The sequence below is a fragment of the Eretmochelys imbricata genome, chromosome 2 (genome assembly GCF_965152235.1).
Source record: "Eretmochelys imbricata isolate rEreImb1 chromosome 2, rEreImb1.hap1, whole genome shotgun sequence".
NCBI lineage: Eukaryota > Metazoa > Chordata > Testudines > Cheloniidae > Eretmochelys > Eretmochelys imbricata.
This window is the reverse complement of record NC_135573.1, coordinates 217,506,194-217,530,298: the sequence shown is the minus strand read 5'-3', so window position 1 is coordinate 217,530,298 and position 24,105 is coordinate 217,506,194. Positions and strand designations below refer to the sequence as shown.

At 39.1% G+C, this 24,105-nt stretch overlaps 1 protein-coding gene across 2 annotated transcripts in view; it reads left to right on the top strand.

The window, feature by feature from the left end:
• Positions 1-24,105, top strand: part of PHF14 (PHD finger protein 14) — a 295,920-nt gene that overhangs the window by 146,905 nt on the left and 124,910 nt on the right. For both annotated transcript variants that reach the window (XM_077808040.1, XM_077808041.1), the window contains exons 15-16: positions 3,900-3,950; positions 4,090-4,211. In XM_077808040.1, coding sequence (XP_077664166.1) covers positions 3,900-3,950; positions 4,090-4,211 — 173 coding nt within the window. The remainder of the gene's footprint in view (positions 1-3,899; positions 3,951-4,089; positions 4,212-24,105) is intronic.

The following is a 24,105-nucleotide window of genomic DNA, read 5'->3' as shown; positions in this document are numbered from 1 at the left end:
GTCAATCATAATCATTGTGAGATGTATATATAGAAAATATCTGAAATTATGTATATATACTAAAAATCATGTTCTCTAGGTCTGCAAGTTAAGACAGGTTAAGAGAGAGATACTTCTCTCACTCTGGCTGATTATATGCAAATTGAGTATTGTATCCTTCACAATGAATGCCCATTCACAGTGTGAGCAAAATTCTAATCAATATATTTTGGGTGCTGGAGAAAAAAACAAAAGCAGCAGGAGTTATATTGTTCAGGGCTGAAACTTTTAAGTGAACTTTTGAAACTATATCTAGGGTACTGATGAATCCCCCAGGTGTGCCTTCAATCTGTGAGGATACCTGCCAGCAGGCTTGATTTTATGAGAAGGTGTCTCAACCATGTTGGGGGGGAAAACTGGGGGTAAGCCATCTTGTAGTAGATAGGGGAATGGCTTGTTTGTTAGGTTTAGTCTCTAGGAAGCATGTTATGATTTTGTTTTATATGTTAACTGTTTGTTTCCTATATTCTTACTCACTGTCCTTTGGATCCCTGTTCTTTAATCATAAATTTATTCTTGTTTTCATTATCTCTGTAATCTCAGTATTATGTGTTAAACAAAGTGGTGATCCTAAGTTGACTCTTAGAAGCTGATGTGTACTATTACTTTGGGAACAGTGTCTATAAGAGTTCTGTGGAACAGGGGCTGAGCACTCCAAATGTATTCTCAGAGAACTCAGGGTGTTGGTGCGTGTCTATTGCTAACCTGTACAGAGAGGGCAAAGCCTGTGGAGGCCTGGAAGGTGCTGCTTGTATTGCCCGAGGCTGGTAGTTACAGGGAGTTGATCCACAGCAGGCACAGATAAGGCTCACTCATGCTAAAGGCAAGTGGTGGTGAGGTGCCTCACAACCCTGGGTACCCCAGGAATGATCACAATAGGACTTGTCTACACTTGCGGCAGCATGTAGGGTAGGTACATATAGCTACACGCTGCAGTGAAAGGCAAGCTGCGTCCACACTGTGGTATGCAGCTGCACATGGCTGTCTCCCACTGCCAAAGTCCTTCCCTTCCGCAATGAAAGACTCTGGCAGGAGGGAGGTAGTAGGTAAAGGCTTTAGCAGAAAGCAGCTACTAGAGCCTTTCCCCACTGCTGGAGCCTTTCTCTGCTGCTGGAGTCTTTCACTGCAGAAGAGAAGGACTTTGGCAGTGGGAGACAGTGGGACACTACACTGCTAAAAATAACAGTGTAATGTAGGAAGCCCAGCTTGGGCATGTAGAAAGCCATGTAGGGTTTATTCTTTAATGTTCTGGTGTGTCTGTAGTCTATTCATCTAACTAATGCCTCACTGTCTACACTGCTATCCTTGCGCTAGCTGGATGTGCAGTGTCTGTACTCTGCACGCCGCCATAAGTGTAGACCTACTCATAGGACTCACGAAAGCTTATGCTCAAATAAATTTGTTAATCTCTAAGGTGCCACAAGTACTCCTTTTCTTTTTTCATAGGACTCAGATATTCTAACCTGCTCTCCTGCAGTGCTGTAATACAGATGCATCAACTAGCTATAAATGGCTAACCAGCAGTGTGTCAAAACATTCTTTTTAACATTTGTGGTATCAAAGGTTGATTATTGGAATGATCTCTGAATTTCCCAGCTTCATTTTCTTTTCTTGTTCTCTAGAATGGTTTTTTGGGGGCGATGAGGGGAAGAGTGTTATTCAGCTTGTGCCAGTTGTTTAGCACATGAAGGTTACAGTTAATACTGTGGTTTAAAAGAGATAAATATAGTGACTCTCTCAAGGTGGATTTCTGTGTGTGACTTGCTTACTTGATTCGAAACCTTAAAAGTTGTTGCTGTAGAGATCACTGAAACCTCTTACGTTGTATTATAGTATGTTTTTTTCCCCCTTAGCACTGTTAGTATAAAGTAAATTAAATAAATTATATTCTACAGTCAATTGGCAATGCTGGAATAGTTTTCACTTTTGGTGATAACTATTCCATCTGTTGTGTGCTAGTAGCCAATGAAAACATATGGTATTAAATTCACACTGTTTAAATATGTTGCATATTTTCTTTTTATATATTCTGAGTGCTTTAATGTATGATTTGTTTTCAGTACTTCGTTTCATAATTTTAAAAAGATATCTGCCTAATCTTTCCATATGTATTTGTGAATACTGCTATATAGTTAATGCTGCAGCTTTACGAACATCTGCCAGATAGTTATTGGCATCACTCTCTCCATGCACTTCTGTCCACATACATCGAAAGCTGTTCAATTTGACAAAAGGTTTTGGGGGTTTGACTTAGTTGTCCTATTTAACATTGAACAGTTTTAATTTCCCCAGAACAGAAACATTTCCTTCACTTAAATATGAATCAGATTTGGAGAGATGCAACTAATAGCAACTTACCTGTTAATTTTTGCCATTTGTTTGTTTAAATGTTAATTCATTCTGAGTAAGCGAAGAGACAATGCACATGCATAGTATTATCAAAAGAATTTTTATTTCCTATTAATTTCAGATCTGTGGTATTAAATTGTAATATCCTTGGAGCATAAAGAAAATATATAATAAAATTGTTTGTATAATATACTCGTACACACAATTAATGGTATTATATATATTGTTATGTATATAAAAGAAAATCCATAGTTTAGGATGGTTATGGAATGTAAAACCTTATTATTTATTGTCACACACAAAAAATAGATATATTTGTATGTTCTGTGTGTATTAGAATAATCAGGTCAAGATTTTCAAAAATAGAGACCTAAAGTTAGGCTTCTAAATTCATATCCAGGAACCTAAATAAGGTTGTTTTTCTCACTGTTGAGCTTCTAGCAGAATCCCTGGACCCCCACTGAGTGCTCTGCACTTTTGAACATTGGTAAGATGCCTACATATGGTATTTGACCCTAACTTTAGCCCCCTCCTTATTTTTGAAAATTGTGTACCAAGCTTTTATATTGTATAAGCATTTCATTTTTTTCACATTTCTTAATCAGATTATGGAGTGGGAGTGGAAGGTGAGGAAATTATATTAATAAAACAGTGATTTGTATTCATTGATGTCATGATTAAAGTTGGCCACAGTAGCTGTTCTTGTCGTGACACGGCACACCTGTTGTAATCATTTCCACAGCAGATCTGTGCTAGCACAGCACTTTGATCTTTTATATTTGTAGAAGAAATAATGCTTACAGCTTTATTTTTACCCTCAAAAGCTTTCAATTTTAGGAGTGTGTTCTGGCCCTCTTCTCATGAAGGGTAGGTGAGTTAGATAAGTAAATGTGTTGATCTTGGCTCTACCTATAAAAGATATTGGATAACATCATAGAATATGGATTTCTCTGCTCAGATGAAGCAGAGGGGGAACTGAAATAACTTTCTAGAGGGGTCAAAGATTTGAGCTTAGGTTTAAAGTGCTTTACAGGACATTTCACGCAGATAAATAACAGTACAGTATCTTGATTAGAGCTAGTAGATCTAGCATAGCACTTGTATACATGCTTGAGGAATTGGACTCTACTCTTACAAATAGTTTGTTCCCATATATGTGTAAATTATATATTTGTTAGGTTGCAATGGTCTATAGAAGGTTTGTGTATTTTTCTAGAATATTTCTGAGAAGAAAACCATTGAAATTTATTTTGCTGGAACAAGAATCCACACTTCCAATCCAATACATTAAATAGATGTAATCACACACTCTTTTGATGTTGCTGTGTATTGAATAGTTTCCAAAAGACTAAGGAAAATGCTCTAATGTTTACGATTGTAGTTATCTTTGCATTTGTTCAGTAGTTTATGTTCTAACAAATTTCTGCAGATATGTCTTTTGTGAACAGTAGATTAATTGTAAAGACATTTTGTGTTAAATTAAATTAATTTCTAAATGTATTTTCTTTTAGAGAACTAGAGGACGAAAACGAAGTTTTGTGCCTGAAGAAGAAAAGCCTGAGGTTGGGATAATAGTGTATTTTTTTAACTTAGATTCACAAAATATTAAACTTCAGGTGTGTAATGTTGCCTTCAGTACTATAATTGAAAATGTTTGCTTTCCCTCTCCCCACCCCTTTCTTTTGATTTCTTCTGTGATAGGAACGTATTCCTAGAGAAAGACGGCAAAGGCAGTCTGTTCTACAAAAGAAGCCCAAGTCAGAGGATTTAAGAACTGAATGTGCTACGTGCAAGGGGACTGGAGACAATGAAAATCTAGTCAGGTAGGCTTAATACTGTGACCTTTTCCACAGGGGATTAAAGTTCTATCTTCATCACTTTCTCATCATAGCCGTAATGAGGAAAATCACAATATAGAATGCTTTTAAAAAAATCTGATTTAGGGGAACGTTACTTCGGAAACATTGATTTGATCCACTTATTGACCTGCCACACACATTTACACTTAAGATTTAGATGTAAATAAGCAACATAATCTGTTTTTCTAACACAAGAGAATTCATTTTCTTTGGTCAGGGTGAATTGCCTATGCTTTATAACAGGTCACAAAGATAAACAAACAGGCAATTTGATTAAGGTATTCCCGAGTTACAGTACTTCCCTTATGTAAAAAACATTAAATCAATTAGCTTTGGTAACATTGTTCTGAGATAAAGTGAACGTTATTGCGAGGAACATACACATTTTAAAAAAATGTCTTAATAGTCCCCTGTCGCTCCACACCATAGTAAATGCTTCTCATATGGAAGAAAGGTGAAAAGCTGTCCTGAATGCGGGTTTTAGCAAGCACAGCATTATAATCAAGAGTCTAAGCCAAGAGGAGAGTGATCAGGGAGTGAACAGCCATGGTTGCTCATATCCATTTCAATGTAGGTGTGCACACGCCACATGCACTGCCGCCAGAAAGTCTTTCCCTCAGTGGTATCTGTTGGGTTGGCTCTGGTGCCCCCTGGGGTTGCGCCCTCATAGCGCTGCTATATAGGGGCCTGCTGACCCACCACCCCCTCAGTCCCTTCTTACCACCCCTGACGGTTGCTGGAACTTCTGTTCATCTTTGCGTTCATACATGTACTCTGCTCAGTGGACTTTGTCTCTTTTTCCTGTATATAGTTCATAAAACAGTAGATATTATAGTTTTAGTGTTAGATGGTAGTGATAGAGTAGGACCCTGCTTACTGGCATTTCCTCTTCCCCGGCACTATGGCATGCCTTGGTCTCCGAGGTTTAAGCCGTGTGAGACTTGGCATAAACCCATGCCAAGAGTAGTGACCCCCACTCTCCTTGCCTTAAGTTTGTGGGGGAATCTCACCTGCGGGACAGCAACAAGATTTGTATCCAAAAGGACAGGGACCAGAGACTTGAGTTCCTCCTCATGGAGATTGCTCTTCGTCCCCTCTTGGGAGCCAAGTCGCTACTCGGTACTGAGCCCCTCCATCTTGGTTAGAAGCATGCTGGCTTCTCTGAGAGACAGGCAGCATAGCCAAGCCACTCCGGCACCAAGAAAGGACTCCTCGTCTGTGTCCCAGGACTCTTGGCATCACCAAGGATCTCCGATGCAGAGAAGATCTAACCCTCATGGGGATGCTCGGTGCCGAAGAAACAACGAAAGATGGACAGGGGACACTCCCCAATTCAGAAGTCTTCCAGTCACAAGGAAACTGGCAGAGTGAGATGCATGTCAGGCCACCCAGGCTCAATGGTTGCCAGTCTGGTACTGTCAACTCCAGCCTAGCAAGGGGAACTGTCGAGTCTGGTATCATTGGACTCTCCTCCAAGTGAGAGCCATAGGAGTGCAGTGATGGAATTTCGATCTACGCCAGAGGCATTTGAGGCAGGAAGAAACCTGCTGTTTCCCCCATCAGGTAGGAACAGGTACTGGAAACGAGAATGGCTACAGCATTGGCCACAGGTCAAAGGGAAAACCGTCAAAGGGAAAACCGGTGATGATTTTGCAGCACTAGTCACCCACCTCCTGGCACCACTCTGATACCATCTGGCACCACTCCCCCGAGGTCATCGGGAGTGACTTCTCACCATCGAATTCTGAACAAGAGTGCAACAGCTCCTGCAGGAGCCAGCAATGCTCTGACTGCTGGTACCTGATGGCTGATATGAGCCAAGGGTTTCCACCAGTGGCCTGTCCCGCACAGTGGCAGGTACCCGTTCAATGGTCTTTTTGGACCCCTAGGCTTTCCATCAGGCCCAAGCACCTCAGACAAGGAGGTTGTACTCTATCGCGTTGGAGGGTAGGATTCCCCCACCTCTTCCCTCAGTGCAAAACCGGACTTCCATATGAAGAGCAGTAAATAATTCAGGACCTTCCTTTCGAGAGCATGTCTCTCTCTTCAGAGCAGACAGACTCTTAGCTCAACAGCTTAGAGGATTTGAGAGCCACCTTAAGTCACTAGGCTTACATACCCCAGCCCAGCTGAGGAGGCACTTTAAGCCCCAGCCTTTGCCTCATTTCTACTAACCTCAGTGGAGGCAGGATTATAATAAGAGGCAGCGTAAGCGCTACAAAAGGAGCCCTCCTCCCCAGCCCTCATTGGCCCATGGGTTTTGGCCCACTAGACAATTGCCTGGGTCTTAACAGACCTTTTGAGGGTGTGCCCAAGGACGGTGCACCAGGACAGTGTCTGGATCCATCCTCCCCTATCTTTGTGGACTGACTGTCCCTTTCTATTGGGTGTGGGCCCATATTACCTCAGATTGCTGGGTGCTATGCACGATAGGACTAAAATACCCTACAGTTCAGTTCTTCCCGGCCTTCCCATTCTCACTCCCTGTCCCTCTTCAGGGACCCTTCTTACGAGCAACTTCTAATTCAGGAAGTGTGAATGCTTCTGCAAGTGGGAGCAGTAGAGGATGTTCCTCTGGAGCTAAGGGGCATGGGGTTTTACTCCTGTTATTTCCTAATCCAAAAGGCCAGTGGCGGTCTAAGACCCATCCTGGATCTGCAAAATCTCAACAGATTAATGAAGAAGTTGAAGTTCCGCGTGGTCTCCTTGGCCTCCATTATCCCGTCTCTTGATCCAGGAGACTGATGTGTGTCTCTCTACTTGAAGGACACTTATTTTCACGTTTCAGTCTTCCAAAGCCACAGAAGATTCCTCCGATTCGTTGTGGGCCAGTAACACTACGAGTTCACGGTACTTCCATTCAGCCTGTCAGTAACCCCTTGGATTTTCACAAAGTGCATGGTGGTGTCATGGCTTTCCTAAGGAAACAAAGGGTTCGGGTATATCCCAACCTCAATGACTGGCTGATCAAAGGGTGGATCAGGGCCCAGGCGGAGGCAGATATACAGTTAATGTTGTCAACCTTCCAGAAGTTGATAAACATGCAAAAAACAACAATCTCTCCCTGCCAAAGGATAGAGATCATAAGGGCGATCCTCGATTTGGTCCAGGCCAGAGCCTTCCTTTCTGGAAGCCAGATTTTGGGCCCTGGACTTGATCATAGAGAGCCTTAGAAACCAACCCATCACCATGGCAAAAAATTGCCTGAAATTCCTGGGGCATATGGCATCATGCACATATGTGGTGAAACAAGTACTTTTGCGACTCAGGCTTCTTCAGACTCACACTTTTGTGGTGCTGGATCCAGGGTCAGTATGTGCACGTGTCCCATTTGCAAAACCTCAGCTGTCAATGTCTTTAGTCACCAATACTTCTGCTTTGGTTGGGGGCGGAGGGGTTTTATCTGGGGGTCTTCAGAACTCAGGACCTCTGGTCCTAGGAGGAGTTCTCGCTACACATCAATGTAACGGAACTCAGAGTAGTGCGCCTTGCCTGCCAAACGTTCCAGCCCCACCTGCAAGGCAAATGCATGTTGGTGCTTACAGACAACATGAGAGCGATATTCAATATAAATAGACACAGTGGAGTATGCTCTTCTCACCTGTGCCAGGAAACACTTCACCTGTGGGAATTTATTCAGTCCATCTTGAGGCCTTCTATCTTCTCGGGGCATAGGACGAGTTAGCAGATCCATCTCCAATCATGAGTGATCCATTTACCCAGATGTTGTGAAGGACATTTTCCAGAGGAGTGGAACTCCCCAGATAGACTTGTTTAGAATGAGGTGCAACAGGATGTTTCTGCAGTTCTGCTCCTTCCTGAATCACAGCCCAGGCTCGCTCACAGATGTGCTCCTTCTCCCATGGAGGGACCATCTCTTCCATGCATTCCCTCCCATTCCGCTCATACACAAGGTCCTGCTGAAGGTCAGAGAGGAGGGAATGAGACTCATCCTGATAGCCCTGGTCATCAACACTGGTTCACCACCCTTCTGGACCTCTCAGTGGAAACACCAATCACCCTACCTCTGTTTCTGGATCTCATTTCCCAGGATCACGGACGCCTACATCATCCAAACCTTGAGTCCCTCCATCTCATTTGCTACCTCTGAAGTAACAAAGGCTATCATGCATTCGATTAGAGAACACCTGGAGATGATTTCAGCTTTCTACCTAAGGTTAAACGGCAGGTTCATTTTTGCTAACACGCTCTGTAGCTGCTTCCTTAAGGGGCTGGACAGACTGTACCCAGAGCTGAGCCCTGGGACCTCTGCTTGGTACTATCAAGACGCACAGGTCTCCCATTCAAGCCCCAGGCAACATGCTCTTTACTCGTCCTGGGAGATGGCCTTCACCTCAGCCAGAAGGGTTGTGGAAATTAGGATTCTTACTTCGGTATCCCCATACATGGTCTTCTTCAAGGACAAAGTCTAGCTGCACCCTAACACAGCCTTCCTTCCAAAGGTGATGTTGCAATTCCACGGTAACTGGGACATCTTTCTTCCCGTCTTCTACTTGAAGCCGCAAGCAAATAGCCAGGAAAAGAGGCTACATTCACTAGACACCAGGCAAGCACTGATCTTCTACATAGAAAGGACTAAATTGTTTAGGAAAACTACTCAGCTTTTCGTGGCAGTGGCAGACAGGATGAGAGATCTCCTAGTTTCGACAAAGAGGATTTAATCGTGGATCACTTTATTGCATCTACACATGCTATGACCTGGTGAAAGTCCCTGCTCTGGCTCTGACAGCACATTCCACAAGGGCACAAGCTTCTTCAGATGCATTTTTGTCATAGGTTCCCATCCAGGACATTTGTAGAGAGGCAACATGGTCTTAGGACCACACCTTTGCAACTCACTCTGCCATCACTCAGCAGTCCAGAGACGATGGTGGATTTGGCAGAGCGGTACTACAGTCTGTTTGTCGTTGAACTCCGAACTCACCTCCTACATTTGCTTGGGAGTCGCCTACATTGGAATGGACATGAGCAAGCACTCAAAGAAGAACAAACGGTTACTAACCTTCCGTAACTGTTGTTCTTCAAGATGTGTTGCTCATGTCCATTCCAAAACCCAACAAGAAGGAATTGAGGGGACAGCAGGGCGGCAGGCCTCTATATACTACGAGGGAGTGAGTCCAGCAGGCACCAGAGCCAACCTGATGGATACCACTAAGGGGAAAATCTTTCTGGCAGCGGTGCACACAGTGTGCACACACCTACATTGAAATGGACGTGAGTAACACATCTTGAAGAACAACTATGAATGTTAGTAATCGTTTTTTTACTGATTACCCACAGAGACGTGTTGACTTTGCTTGCAGAGCTGGCACTTTGCCTACTTTGCCAAGCTAGAGAGACTGTACAGTTATTGTCTTTGGAGAGAAATAATGGAGCTCAGCAACCAGAAAGCAGTTTTTAGTTAAATCAAGAGAGCCTCCATTAAAAGATCTCTTGGTTAACATCAATAAAAATCAGAAGGGCTTTCTTTTATTTTTGTATATCTCCTCTTGAACCAGATGTTTCTGTGGCAGGATCTTCAGCTCAGGCACAACTGTTTAAATTTTTGGGGAATAAGGACATTTAATTGTATAATGGGTAACTTATCTTTCAGGGAACTAAAGTTATGGTAGAAAGTAGGAATCAATAATACATGCAAGGTAAACATTTTAGTTCCTTACAGGGTTTTGGAAACAGGATTTATTCCAGATATATTTAATTTGAATTTTGGTACCTGAAATAGAGTATATCATTGACTATATCAGTGCATTAGTGTATATGAACACCAATTAAGCTTTTGATTTAATACTTCAGCAAGTTAGAGATGCTGTGTAGAAATGTGACATAAAAGATAATAAGGTGATGGCAATGATCAAAAGTTACCCAGCAAGAAGAATAGATCGGTTTAGGGAAGTTGTTTTATGGACAGGTTTGGGGGGTGAGTGGTAGGGTTACTGAGGATACTACAGTTGTGTTTTACTGGAGAAAAAAAATCAGTGAACACAATTTCTTCAGGATTCGAAGTAAAGGTGTGGAGTAGACCTAAATAATCTTCATTAAATGAAATTTAAACCCAAGGTTTCAAGGACACGAGCTAAAACATATTTGGGAGCACTACCAAACAGGTTTTCTGCCATGTAGTGAATCTACTGGGAGAGGAGCCTCAGAAAACTACCTCACTTGAAGGGAGCTTATAAGTTGTTTCTCCTACTTCATTCAGGTCACCAGAAATGGTCAGTTCTCTGACTCTGCCTTCTACCTGGGGCTCTTTGCTTTTTGTCCCCTCCCTACAGGCCTCCTTTATAGTAGTACGAATGCAAGACAGCATTTGAAAATGCAAGTTAGTAACGTTTCTCTCAAATGATGGACAGTTACTTAGGGAAGTCAACAAGGGATTTGTTCCAAAGCTCATAGCTGTCTGCTTCCCCGAAGGCCTGAAATACTGATATAGTCAAGGAAAGTACAACCTCAAAAGACAAGGGGGGGGGGGGTTCTTTTGGAGCATTCCAATCTCTTCACTGTTGAAGTCACAGTTCCTGTTGCCCTACCTCATGCTACACAGGACTCAGAGCCAATATCTACCAGTCAGTTCTGAGTAAAGCTTTTATTGTTCAAGTAAAACATCCTTTGCTGTTTGGGTTGGGGGCGGGGAGGGCGACTTGCATTCTTTGTGTCAGTATGGGAACAATCCATAGGTGAATCCTGAGTCTTAGAAATAATGTGCTGGGATTATATGAGAGAGCTCTGGCTGGTATCTCATCTGCTGCCTTAATTGGTACAGCATGGGCACAAGATCAGAAGGAAAAGGAGGCTGTTATGAGACATTTTTGAGTTAATAGCTATGCAAATAATTATTCCTGTCCATTCCCAGTCCAGTCACGGATAAGAAAGTTTTGTGTTTGTGAGTTTCACTGAAGATATTTCTCCAAATGAACAAGACCAGTCTTCAGTTTGATATAAGGAAAAACTCATCAAGTTAAACAGAAATGAGTGACCACTGAAACTGAAGAATGAGGGTACATAGTCTTGAGTATTTTGTTAGCTTTCCCTATCTGACATTTCCTCACACAGAGTGGATCACACAAATATTGGGCCATCATCACTAGTATGTTACAGAAATTTACCTAGTTTAAATTTCCATTGTTTATTTGGACAACCCACTTTACGGTTTATAAAAGATAGCTGTTAACTGGAGAATAATTAGAGGAAAACACACAAGGACATCTCTGGTGGTCAGATACTGCAACATTGCCTCACTGAAAGACTCTTTTGTTCATACCAAGCCTATCGTCTGCCATGTACGGAGATCTGTGAAGTAGTTTAAACCTCCAGCCTTTCCATACTTTTCTCTGCAATGAAGAAGAGCAGCCTTTCAGCTGCAGTGGGACTGAAAAGATCTTATAGGTTGCAGTGATATCCTAACAAATGCAGTGATATCCTAACAAGTGAACAACCTTGGAGACTTAATCTTCTGCTCCTCCTTCCTAGACTTATCTTTCCTGCCAGTCAAGAGCTTCACAGTGGCCGAAATGCTGCTGAATGATGACTCCCACTACTGTCTTTAAACCTATGAAGCCATTTACTCTTAAAACAGATCTGTTTAAATAAGCCCTCACTTCTTTCATCAACCAAGGCTGAAATCATTCCTGTCCCTCCTAGCATTTCACTTAACATGTATATTAAATATAGATCATTCTTAAAACAAAGCAGTTAGGAGGTTTGCACAGCTATTAATTACAAGCTCTCTGCTGCTGTTTCACCTTTTAACATTTGCTAGGGGTTTTATTGATTGGATTGATTCCAACTTCTCAGGCAGAGTGTTTAAAAGGATGTACACGATCAGTGTGTTTTGCTTTAAGGTCCTCCGAGTCTTATGTCAGAACATCACAACATTATTGAAACTAACCCCCTATTCCTCCCTTTTAGGAGCTCTATATTAGTTTCGAGTGTTAATACTGCTGTTCTTTGAACTGTTGTCCAGAAGCTGTTTAACATTTGGGTAGCCCCAGACTATCTTTACACTCTCCCATTGAGTTCTTCCAAATTTTTCAAAGATTGTAGGTTTAACTCACATTCTTGGATTTGAGCTATTCTTTCTGGTGACGTTGTATAGTCTTAGTGTGTGTGGTTGTTCTGGAAATGTTTGTCCTTAGTATAAAATAGATCCCGTATGGCTCTCCAGATGGAAATTTAAGATAATTGTTACCTCTGGAACGGGTAAGGGATGATCCTACTGTCATGGTGAACATTCGCTCTACCAAACTAACTTTAACCAAGTTCTGATTTCTTGGGGTAGCACTTGAGATATTGCTGAACACTTAACTGCTAATTCATCAACTCAGTCTTTCTGGTACCAAAATTGAACACTTATTTTATAAACTACAAAACAGATTCCACTATATACAGAAATATGGTGAAGTAATTTTAATATCAGGTAACAAAGAATAAACCCTTAGAAATGAAGCTACAACTCAGGAATTACAGCACAGATCTGAGAATCAGGTTTCCTCATTTTTTTTCTTGCTGTACAACATTGGACAAGTTACTGAAGAGTCCTACATCTCAGTTTACCCATCTGTAAAAAGGATATCATGCCCTCTTCCCCCCCATGGGTTTTAAGGTTTGAATAATAGATTGTAAAAAATTACTTGAGATCCTCTGATTAAAAAGGTGACACAGAAGTGTAAATTAATTTATTATAGTGAGCTAAAAGGAAATTTTATGATAGAAAATTGACTGGCAAAAAGAATGTCTTAAGTAACTACACTTTTGTACCAAAACAGTGTGATAAAACAGAACTACCTTAAATAATTAGCTTTGCTTTAAAGTAGCATTTTGATGAAGCAAGCTTCTCTATTTAAATAGGATTGCTAGTATTGTCTATATATAATACACACATGCCAAGACCTTGTTTGACTTTATTTATTAGTGCTGTCAAATTCTGTACATAAATGGTTTTATTGTTGTATGTTCCATTATCATTGAGAGGTCTCTGTCACAGTCTTTGTGTTGTACTCCTTTTTAGTCTAGTATCTCTGGTTTTGGTCCTTTCATGTATTATCCTATACTTCAGTGCTTTAAAGAAAATTAGTAGAAGAACAAGAACAGTTTTCAGTAACACGTTGATAGAGGAAAAAAATGTTCATTTGATTAGCTAAAAGGCTGGCCTGTAACATATAATCATTGCAAGTCAAGAAAGCAAATCTTTGATTAGTACAAAGTATTTGTAATTTTTACAGTTGTCTTTCGTCTTGGGAATGAGTGCTACTGAGCAATAACTAAATTTTAAGTGTAACCTTAAATTGCTTGGACAGTTGGACTATTTAATTTCCTCTGAAATTAATGTTAAGCTTTTGGTGCAGATAGTTCTGGTGTAGATCTCTGAGACAATCCAGTTCTTTCTGTAAAATAATTAATTGTTCAGACGAGAGAGTTACATATCTGCAAGTTTGATTTGATATTAACATATTAAATCCACAGGCTACCTAAGACATTAAACAGCTCAATCAATTAACAATAATTGATCATTAATGTAAATTTGGAAGACAATGGATACTTTTTAACTATCCATTAAAATCTTGATTCTCAAATCTTGATATCAAGGGTAGAATTGTTTTTAGCAACTCCAAAAATTCTAACCGAGTAAAAGAGATTAAAAGACATGGTTTTTGAGGTCGTCACTGGTGTATTTCATATAAGGAGCAAACTTAAACAAAAAAACCTTGTTGCATGCTAATTGTTTTCTTTTAAGGGTATGAATAGTTTTCTTACATTTTAAAATTGTATACTATTTATCAAGTTCATTTGTTTCCCAGGAAACTTGCTGCAGTCTGGTAATTCTTCATTATGATCTTATATGAGTCATGGATCCTGCAGAGGAATTGCCTGTTTCATAACTGTGTCCTTACCTTTTTATGAGGTCATAACTCACCAGTGCACATATGTAAAATGTTCATATTATCATATTACATAATAGCTATCCTAGGAATTTAGCCATATTCTGTAGAAATGTGGATAAATTGAAATATCAAGTGGCGGAATAAGTAATAAAATAATGTACCTTCAGTTTTTCACAGTAGTCCAAAACCAGTTACCACTGGTCTGTTGGAGTATTCCAAGTCATACACACAAAATGCTTTTATTCAGCACAAAATTACTATCTATTCTTTTCTGATTAAAAACAAAAATCTCAGTTGAACTATATGTATTGTATTTGAATATATAGTAGTAAGGCCTTTGGAGGCAAAATAGCCAGATATTCAAACTTAAATCCCTAAAGTTAGGCTTCTAAATGGGTTTCTAAGAAAGCAACCTGATTTACAGAAGTGCTGATTATCCAGCTGCTCTCAGTGAAAACTATTAAAATTACAAAAATGGCTATTGACAGTTTTGTGGGTTTTGGCACAATGGACTGCCAATATTTGGAAAGATAATATTAGGTAGGGTGTGAGAGAAGACATAAGCATGGTGTTTTGTTGTGGCCTTTAAGAAGACAGTTATTATTAAGTGTGATAATACCACAAAATTGTTGCTTAGGTTATTCCAAACAAGTGCCAGTAAAAATTTTATACCACATCATCACACATTTTCTGTATGCCACATATTTTAAGCAAATTTATTATGTACAGTGGTTAACTTCTGTAAACTTTATTGGATTTTTGTTTATATCCTCTTATAACCCTAGTGTTCCTTAGTCACCGGGATTCATAATAACTAGAGCAAAATGACTGATGCACATCTCTCTTCCAATTAAGCATTTGGTGTCTACCTGTTAGGGAACTGGCAGTCCCTTAGCTCATGTCTTGTGTGACATCACAACAGCCAACTGTTAAGCAACCTTACTAGGGATTTTTATGGTTGTTTTTGGATATACACCTCAACAAAATTAAAAATCCAGCAAAATGTCTGAAAGCCAAAGTGATTTTTAGTTGCTTTAGAAATTTTAACTATGAGCTTTTAACATAGTGGAAGCTAATTAGGTTGCTACAAGAGAAACTGTAGTCATTTCAGCCAGTATTTGCAACAAGCTGATGTGTTACAGATTACAATTACAATATTTTATTGGAGCTTGCAGATTAAGTACTTAAACTTCCTTCTTTGTAATGCTCAATAATGTAATCAATTTTCTATGTATAATTTTCAAGGATTCATGCAGTATCTTTGAACAGGTTCTCAACAGGCAGAGGTTACTGAGTATTGCATTTTGCTTTAACTTTACTTGTTTTACGATACTGTTTTCAAATTGTATTTGGATTAAAAGAACCAAGCCTTTTCTTTTATGCTAGATTTCATCTAAAGTAAATACAATTTTTTTATTCGTAATTAGTATGTTCTTCAAATTGTAATTCTCTCTTCTGCATAGCTAATAGGTAGCTGGACGATATTAAAAGCTTAGCAGTGATGAGATTTGATGGTGAAATGAATTAGTGTGCTAGCTTTTTTGCTCTGGAAACCAAAGACCAAAATTTCACATAGAGCCTAACCTGTACAGCTTTCAGAGTCAATTGACTGATATTTATGGGAGTGTTGCCTGTATAAGAAATACGGGATCAGGTCCTGAGATGACAAGAGTAGAATTTTTGTTTTTAAAGTCTCGTTTCTTTCTTCGTATAATGAGATTTGAAGAAACGGTGTCACATTTGACTCTATGCTTTAGACAGACCCAACATGGCAATATTGAGGATATTGCTAGTCAGGATTGGAAAGCTGTCTTGCACAGGTCCATCTCACAGTATTTCTGACTAAAGACAGTGCTACTAATCCCTCATGCATTTTGAAAAGCAAGCATACTATAATGATGGCTCTAGCCAACTATACCTTCCATTCGGTCCAGGTGTTGCCAGGAGAGAGATCAATTTTGTCTTATTGTGGAAAGGGAATGAGTTTTCTTGATTGCTCATATACAAATTTGTATTTGTTCCAAATACTTTGCTGAAAGGTAGCTGTTTACATATGTAGGCCCAGAAAAAAAATGTGCACATGTGTGTTTGTGCTGCAGTGCAAGTGGCGGAAGCCTGTCTTCTGCGATCATAACATTGTGATATGATCTGGTATCTGATAAGTTTGTCTTTGCAAGAGTTTTGCTGTTTTTCACCAAGTCATATAGGTCAATTTCCCTCTTCCTTTATGCAGAAGAGCTGTTCAATGTACAGCTTGGTACTTAGCAGAGATCAGCATGAGCTGCAATGTTTGGATTTGAATCCAAACTTCTCCAAGCTCAGCAGGGTTCTAATCCAGAGTTCTGGTTTAGACCTGGCTAGAGCTTATAGACCATATAGTGAAATATGGTTCTCACCTTTGACGTTTAGAAAGCTGTTTATAAATAAATACTCAAGCATTTCTTTTGTCAAGATTGCATCTTTTCCTGGTAGTGCTAGCAAATAACATTTTAACAACTTTTTTTAAAAGGGTGGATTTATTTATTTATTTTATTTATTTCTGTAGTTTTTGCTGCCTGCCAAAGTCTGTGCTGCCATCCATACATTTATGCCTTATGGCCTGTCAGTATATTTGACAGTTGTCATCCATTCTCAAAATGGTGTGTACTTCAGGGTTATATGTTGTTTTATCTGCTACCTGTGGGGAATATATGCATCATTGTCCTATTTGTAATTTTTTTAAGTCCTGAGATCCAAACGACTTTCTGAAATGCAAAATGTAATATTGTAGCTCCTGTAATTAGTGTCTTTAATTGAAAATAAGGATGAGTTATCATGGAGCGAAGGTCATTGAATGGGACATCTCCTCAGAGTAAAGGTCACTTGTACAATGTTGATATGGAACAAAATGTAGAGAGCAGAAGTATAATAAAAACATGACAACCTAGAGGACTGATAATACTGAATTTATTTCCTGGCCCAGCTACCTTCAGTGGGTCAGGATTACAAAAGATTACTGTACTTACAAAAGATTACTATATCCTCTGATTCCAGTGGTTACTGTTAAAGATTAATTCCTTAAACAATCATCCTGGTATCAAATAACCAAATTCACCTGGCATTAAAATGAATCAGATAATGCATGATTGTAGTCAGACGTCTTGAGTCATTTGAAATTCAGCAAGCTTATCAAATAAGAGCATTTTGTAGGACAGTATCTTCATAAAACAAATGTCAAGTTCTTTATTAATTCAGATGTTTTGCTTCATTAAGCTGAGCCACTCTTACAGCAGCCATGAAACTGAAAGTTATACTTCAGAAATATATAACCACAGAATAGTCTTGTTCAGATATTAAAATACAGCAATTTTTTTAAAAGGCCTCAGGAAAATAAGTCTTTAAATGCAGCGATGCAGTAGCTGTTGTGAGTTTAATACAGCAAATATGTTATTGCCAACTCCTGCATTTCTTAATTGGGCCTCTATGCAGACAATTTTCTCAGTTAAATGCCTGTCTGCAGCATCATGTCAGCATAAGCTGACTGTTGCAGTAAGTGATCTTAATGTGTGAAGCAGTGATTTCTTACAGTTCTCCAATTATTTTCCCTTTTATTTCTTCCCCTGCCCAGACCCTCTGTTATGTGATTAATTTATTATTGGTTGATCTGTGAGCTTTTTTGATGGTAGGAAACCTAAGCCCTCTATATAGTGTGTGGCCCCAATTTTGTTTCAAAAAGTCTTTGCCCTCATGTTAATGTAAATAGGATGCCACATATTTATGCTGTGAGACAAAGATCCAAATTGAAGGAGTCACGAATAATAGCAGTATAGGAAGCTTCAAATAATGTTGCATCAATTTGTTTGACATTTTCTGCAGTCTATTTCATGATTAAGCATGTCTGATGGTACCAATTTACAGTAATGAAAGTGAGAATAACAAATTTATGAGAGACTGAAGTTTAATTTGAGTCTAAAATGAGAGGTATACAGGTTGACTGCCATTACAGCTTCTTGTTTCTCAGTAGAAAAATTCAGTCTTCTCTGGTTTTTGAATATGCTTTAGTTGGCAGGGAAAGTATTGAGGGAAACCACTATATATTCTCTTCATATGGCTATCATCTTTGAGTTCACATTGTTTCCTTTTTACCTGAGGATCAATAATCTTAATATAATAATCTTAAAAATAAGCTACTCCTATATATGGTGCTGTCGTTCCACATGGATGGTTAACATCAACCTTTAAGTCCTCTAGCCTGGGCCATTGTAGAGCTAAATCCCAAACACAGTTGTGATTCTGCAGTATATTTCTTTCCATCACTCTGCCTCTCAGGTGTTCCAAGTGAACTGCTTGAGTAAAGGTGGACGCTATTGTTAGTAAGTGTCAGACAGCAGAAGTAGTTTTATTTAGTTTGTTGGAAGGTGATAATTTCATGTCAAATTTCAATATATGTGGAGTAATTTTGTCATAATGGTGTCAATTAAATAAATAGTTTGGATATGACTTGTTTTGAGATATTATTTTTATTGTTCATCTTTATGTTGGTATGGGGTAGTCTGTGTGGGTTTTTTGTGGGGGAAGGAGGGAACTGGGACATGAGGGATTGTAAATATTTGCTCCTTACCAGCATTTCAGCATAACTATGGTGTTTCCTTTCCCCTCTCTACAATAGGTGCACTCACTTAGGCTTATAATCATAGAAAAACTTTCCTTGTCTTGTTTCCCCTGGCAGTCCAGATTAGGTAATGTGCCAGACCAAGTATAGTTCTTGTGCTTCCCTGGAGAAGTCTGCTCTGCTAATTACAAAAATTTCACATTTAATTCTTCACGCCTTATTTTATTTTATTAGTTTCTGTGACTAGATTTTATTGTACTTGTCGTGCATCTCTCACCTGCTCCCAGGTTCACACTGTTTGAGTTTATTATTAATGAAAACCAGTACTGGCTCCTCCCGAGGAAGAACTGTGTATCTTATGAGTGAATATTTTAGTTGAAAGGATATTATTTTGTTGAAAAGTATTTTTTATAATATTGTGTAATTCCTCTAGATTGTCATGTCAGTAGAAGGATATTTTGCATTTCTGATTTGCAATATATTATTTAAAACATCAAAGACTAAACTCCATACTGCATAGGAGCTCAGTGTCACAGAGTATACTTCAAGTGGCAAAAACTTTCCATTATAACAACCTGTTTTTACTTGTTCACAACTTTTTTAAACAGTCACCGTTAGGCCAGAAGTTTTCCACACATGGTGTCTGGTTTAAAGTTACGTTGTTCTTTGAAAAAAAAAAAAATCCCTTCAGCCATTTTTTAGTTATGGGCAGGAAGAAAATGTGATTTTCGCAATGTAAAACAATTTTAAGCACACTCTTGAACAGGGCTATAGCAAAATTGGCAACAATTTGAAACTTAGCACTGACCTATTCCTCACTAAGCACTAGTGCCATGGCTTGGTTTTGTGGGAAAAGAGAGAACAAAAACAAGGGGAAAAAGATCACTTTGAGTTTTCCCAATGAATATGTAAAATTTTTAGCATAACCCAGTTTAAGCCCTGCTCCCTTGATCATGCCACTGGACATGACATTGGAAAAATTCAGGGAGCCAATGAAATTGAAATCTTTGGTCAAGTGGCTGCAGCTTTATAACCCTTTAGTTTCAAATAGATTTAATTCCTCATGGCAAAGAACTCCATTTGGGAGGTGGCAAAATGGTAGCTTGTGTGACATCACTACTCAGGTCTTCCAAAAATACCAAAGTCATCCAACAGTTGGAGGGAAGTGAAGACCTAGTAGTCTTGACACTTGTTAAAAAGTTTTCAAATGATAATTTTTTTAAAAAGCAGAGAAAAACCCTTTGTTTGAAAAATTGTTTGTGGCTGACTTTTTTTACACGATAAAGGAAAAGAGAAGAGAAACCCCAATCTTTAAACGAACCAGAGGCCAGATAATGGTACTAGTACTCTCATGTTATATGTTTGTAGATTGCCTTGCAGAATGGGATCCCTGTCTTGTTTGGAATGGCTAGGTGAGTTCTGTAATATAAATAATTAATAGTATGGCATGTGAAAGAAATAAGAGAAAAAAATGTTTGTTTTCTTTTCCATTTAACTCTTTTACTCATTTGACAGCAGCTTGTATATAGTCAGTTTAGCTCTTTCTGTGAGGTATATCTGTGTATGTGTGAGTGTCTTTGACACTGCAAGAGGTGGAAAATACAGTTGTAAAATCACAAAAATTGCTATGTAGCACCTTAAATTAATTGTAACTCATTTTCTGAGGTTGATGAGATTTCAAATTTACAATGTCCCATTAAGATATACCACGTTATAGCAAATAGCCTGAATATATATTTTTAAATTGTTATTGGTCATTGTATTGTGATAAACATGCCAGAAGTGTCAGCTAAATTCAGTACAACTGCACCATTTTATGAAACTGACATGCGTTCTGTGGAGGAGCAGGGGTAAGAGGATCCTCTGACGTGATGCCATATTAGGGAAATATACAGTAAAGAACTAAGTTGACAGTGCAAGATGGTGTAGTAACTGACTTTTACCATTGCACATAAACAGAGCAGTTATTCTAAATCATAGCATCACTTTCAGCCAGATAACCACTAAAATCACTGCACTGTGGTTTCCTGAAAATGCCATAATCTTTCAACTGCCACATTAAGCCCAGGGAGAACAACCATCAGTAGTGCTTGCACAGTTATACAGAGGGATGAGCCCTGAACCAAGTGAAAAGATGTTTTGGAAGAACAGTAACCTTTCCCATGATGTGTGCATTTTCCATTACGTTTCTGACACAAAATGCTGTGAAATGATTTAATGGTGACATTTTGTTTTGCTGACTTTCCTTTTTCTCATTAAAAAGAAACAAAAGTTAGGTTGGGAAAGCAGAGGAAAAGTGGCCAATGCATTTGAATTTTATTACAGGAATCTCCTTTCTTTAAAAATAAAAGCTTTCTAGAGCTGCATTGTTCCTACATTGGGTTTTACTGATTTTGTTTTTAATATATACTTACTCCAGGGACAATATTGAGTACCTAGTTCTTAAAGTTAATTTATGTTGTTCCTTTGCAGTAATTGCACACAAAGAAGTATGATAAATCAGGAAAGCATTCTTTCTAATTAGCAGTCACAGAGACCTTACACATCAGATATACGACAGAGCACACACACATAGTATCCCATTTCTGCTTGTCATTTCTGATGTATATTACTAGAAATGATTGTGAAATGGAGCAAAGTATGAGTAGACATAGTACCCCGAAAGGTCACTGCCTGTCACTTGGAAGAGGATAAATTTTTGTGGAGAGAGAAGACATAAAGCTACTGCACATTAATATAGTAGAGAAGCTTGTCTGCATCTAAAGTAATGCATTTAAGAGTGGTTGGACAGAAAAATTACTTAGCTAAAATGTGGCGCATGCATCCCTTGGCACCATTAGATTTTCTGTTTGAGAGCTGATGAAGAACCTGGGTGCTTGTAGCACACTTTACAACTTTATCGCTGAAAAATGCAATCAGTCCTTTCAGAAGATGTATGGAGCTTTCTTTGTACCTCATTTCATTCCCCTCCCCCTCCCATTTCTTTAATGGGTTGGATGATGTTTGTTGTCTCTGGAAAGCATTAAGTTTGTCCAAAGAGCACATGGAAATGCTTGACTCACTGTAAGTTAACTTAGGGGTTCAGTTATCGCATAATGTCTCAACAACATCAGAATCCCTACCCTTCCACCTTCAGAGATGAGTTTGCTACATTATCAGTGCTACCTACCCTCATCAGGGAACTTGGAACACATTTGTTGTAGTGCACTGCTTTGTCTCTAGACCAACAGGTAGTCCTTGGACTGCTAATCAAAACATTCTAATTTATTTTTGGAAGAGCATCCCAGTCTACGAAATAAAAATAGGTTGGTTAAATGTGTGTAATTTAAGCCTTTAGTAATACATTTTGATAATTAAAAGGGGAAAAAATAAACAAACCCACAACTTCTAATCTCCCACCTCCACCCCCAGCAGCTTTCTGAAGCATTGATTTTTTGCAAATTCGTTTTGTGCATGGTGAGCAGGGTCAGACTGAAATAATGAAAACAATGTGGTATATGGTAGATTTCATAAATGTAACACACATACTGCAACATTTAAGGTACTGAAAGCCTCTAAACCGCTAAAATTTTAGCGTTGTTCAGCTATTTCATTTATATCTTTGGGGGGGAAAATTGACAGTGAACACTGAGGTTCAATATGGCACTGTGGTGATATTTTAGTGGTTATGATAGCTTCTATAAAAATGTAAATAAAATATTCATTTTAGCTTGAGTAGGTAGAAGTAGCTATAAGTATTATAAAGAAATTGTAGTGGAGTGATAGTGAACATAGTAAATTGTGTAAAAATGTTCTAATAAAAGCTAAAATAACTGAAAAAATCCTAATGGCTGGATGATACAATCTGGTTGATTTTTATCTGCCCATAATACATAAACAATAACTCCAAAGCAGTTTCTCACAAAAGGCTATTAAAAATGAAGTAGGTATGGTAGAATTTGTTTGGCAACCTTTAGCTGTTTGTTAACAGTTTAATATGACGATAAAAGCAGCGGTGACAACACCAAAATTGCATAGCAAAAACCTTGATTGTAATTTGGTAGGAAAATATTGTGTGAATAAAAGTGTGTGTTCCAGTAACTTCAGCCAAGGTTTATGCTTGTATTTTAAAAACCTATAAATTTGAAGAGCTTCTTAAAGAGCTCTTGTAACCAGAAGTCACAAAGGGCCAGATTGCATCTACTTACATGAGTGGATTAAATCTCCCACGACCCTTGGGTAGTGTGTCGTGTGGGTGGGGGAGATGGAGAAGGAACAGGGACTGCATACCTGGTACTCCACTTGCATCAATAAGTTGGTAAGGAGAGCACAAAGAACAGAGTGGATTGAATTGTGGTTCTGCCCGCTTTCCTCCCATGGATGCCCCTCTCTCTGTCTCTCTCTCTCTCTCTCTCTCTGCCTCCGAAAGAAGCAAGGGAAGAGCAGAGAAAGAATTGTGAATCTGAGTCTCAATTTCTCCCCAGGCTCCTTCTGGGATCAGGCAGCTCCATACTGAAGGCATTGAGGAAAGGCTCACTCTAGCCCTAATTCAGTTCTCAATTTGCTAAATTAAAGTTGGAGAGAAACTGAGTTCATTCCTTAACGCTTTGGAGCTTTAGGCTTCTAAGCATTCGTTGAACTCGCAGGCTTGAAAATGCAGTGACAAAGAGGGAGGACCAGCCTTTCTAGTGATACATGAGAATTCATTAATTCCTTATTAGACCACTTACTGTGTGCCTGACACTGTACAAAACACAATTTACAGTGTAAGGGCCTGATTCTGCAAATGATACTTGGTTTAGTAAGCATCATGCTCTATCATAAGTAGGTATTAAATAAATAGTTAGCATCGTGTTCAGTAATTTGCAGATTGGGTCCTAAGTAGGCACAATACAGAATATATAACTTGTTGGGTGAACCGGTGATAGAACTTAAAAGTATCATTGTACAGTTATTTAAGAACACTTGATTAGTTGAGAGGTCTAGGGTTTTTTCAGGCATGTGAGAAGTAAATTTCAAGAGTACTCGAAGGAGGAAATGAAAGCATGGGAGACCAGGTCAGTATGGGAACTCCAGCTGCACAGTGTGTCATGAAAATTGGTGTGGGGAAAGGGAGGGTGGCTGGGCAGGTGGCCTGTGCAAAGCAAAAAGACAGGTGGAGGAGTAATGAGCAGAGAGACAGGCAGCAGCTTAATTGTTTGTAGAGACTTGACATTGGGAACAAAGAGCTGAAATTTGATGTGGAGGAGCAAAAAGAACCCAGTGTGGAGAGTCTGTGCCAACATGGATTGTATTGTAAGGGGTGGGGGAAAGATTTATCTAACACCATCTTGATCAGAATGAAGTTGAGGAGGGGGAGTCTCGTGGGACTTGGGATGTGGCAAGGGAC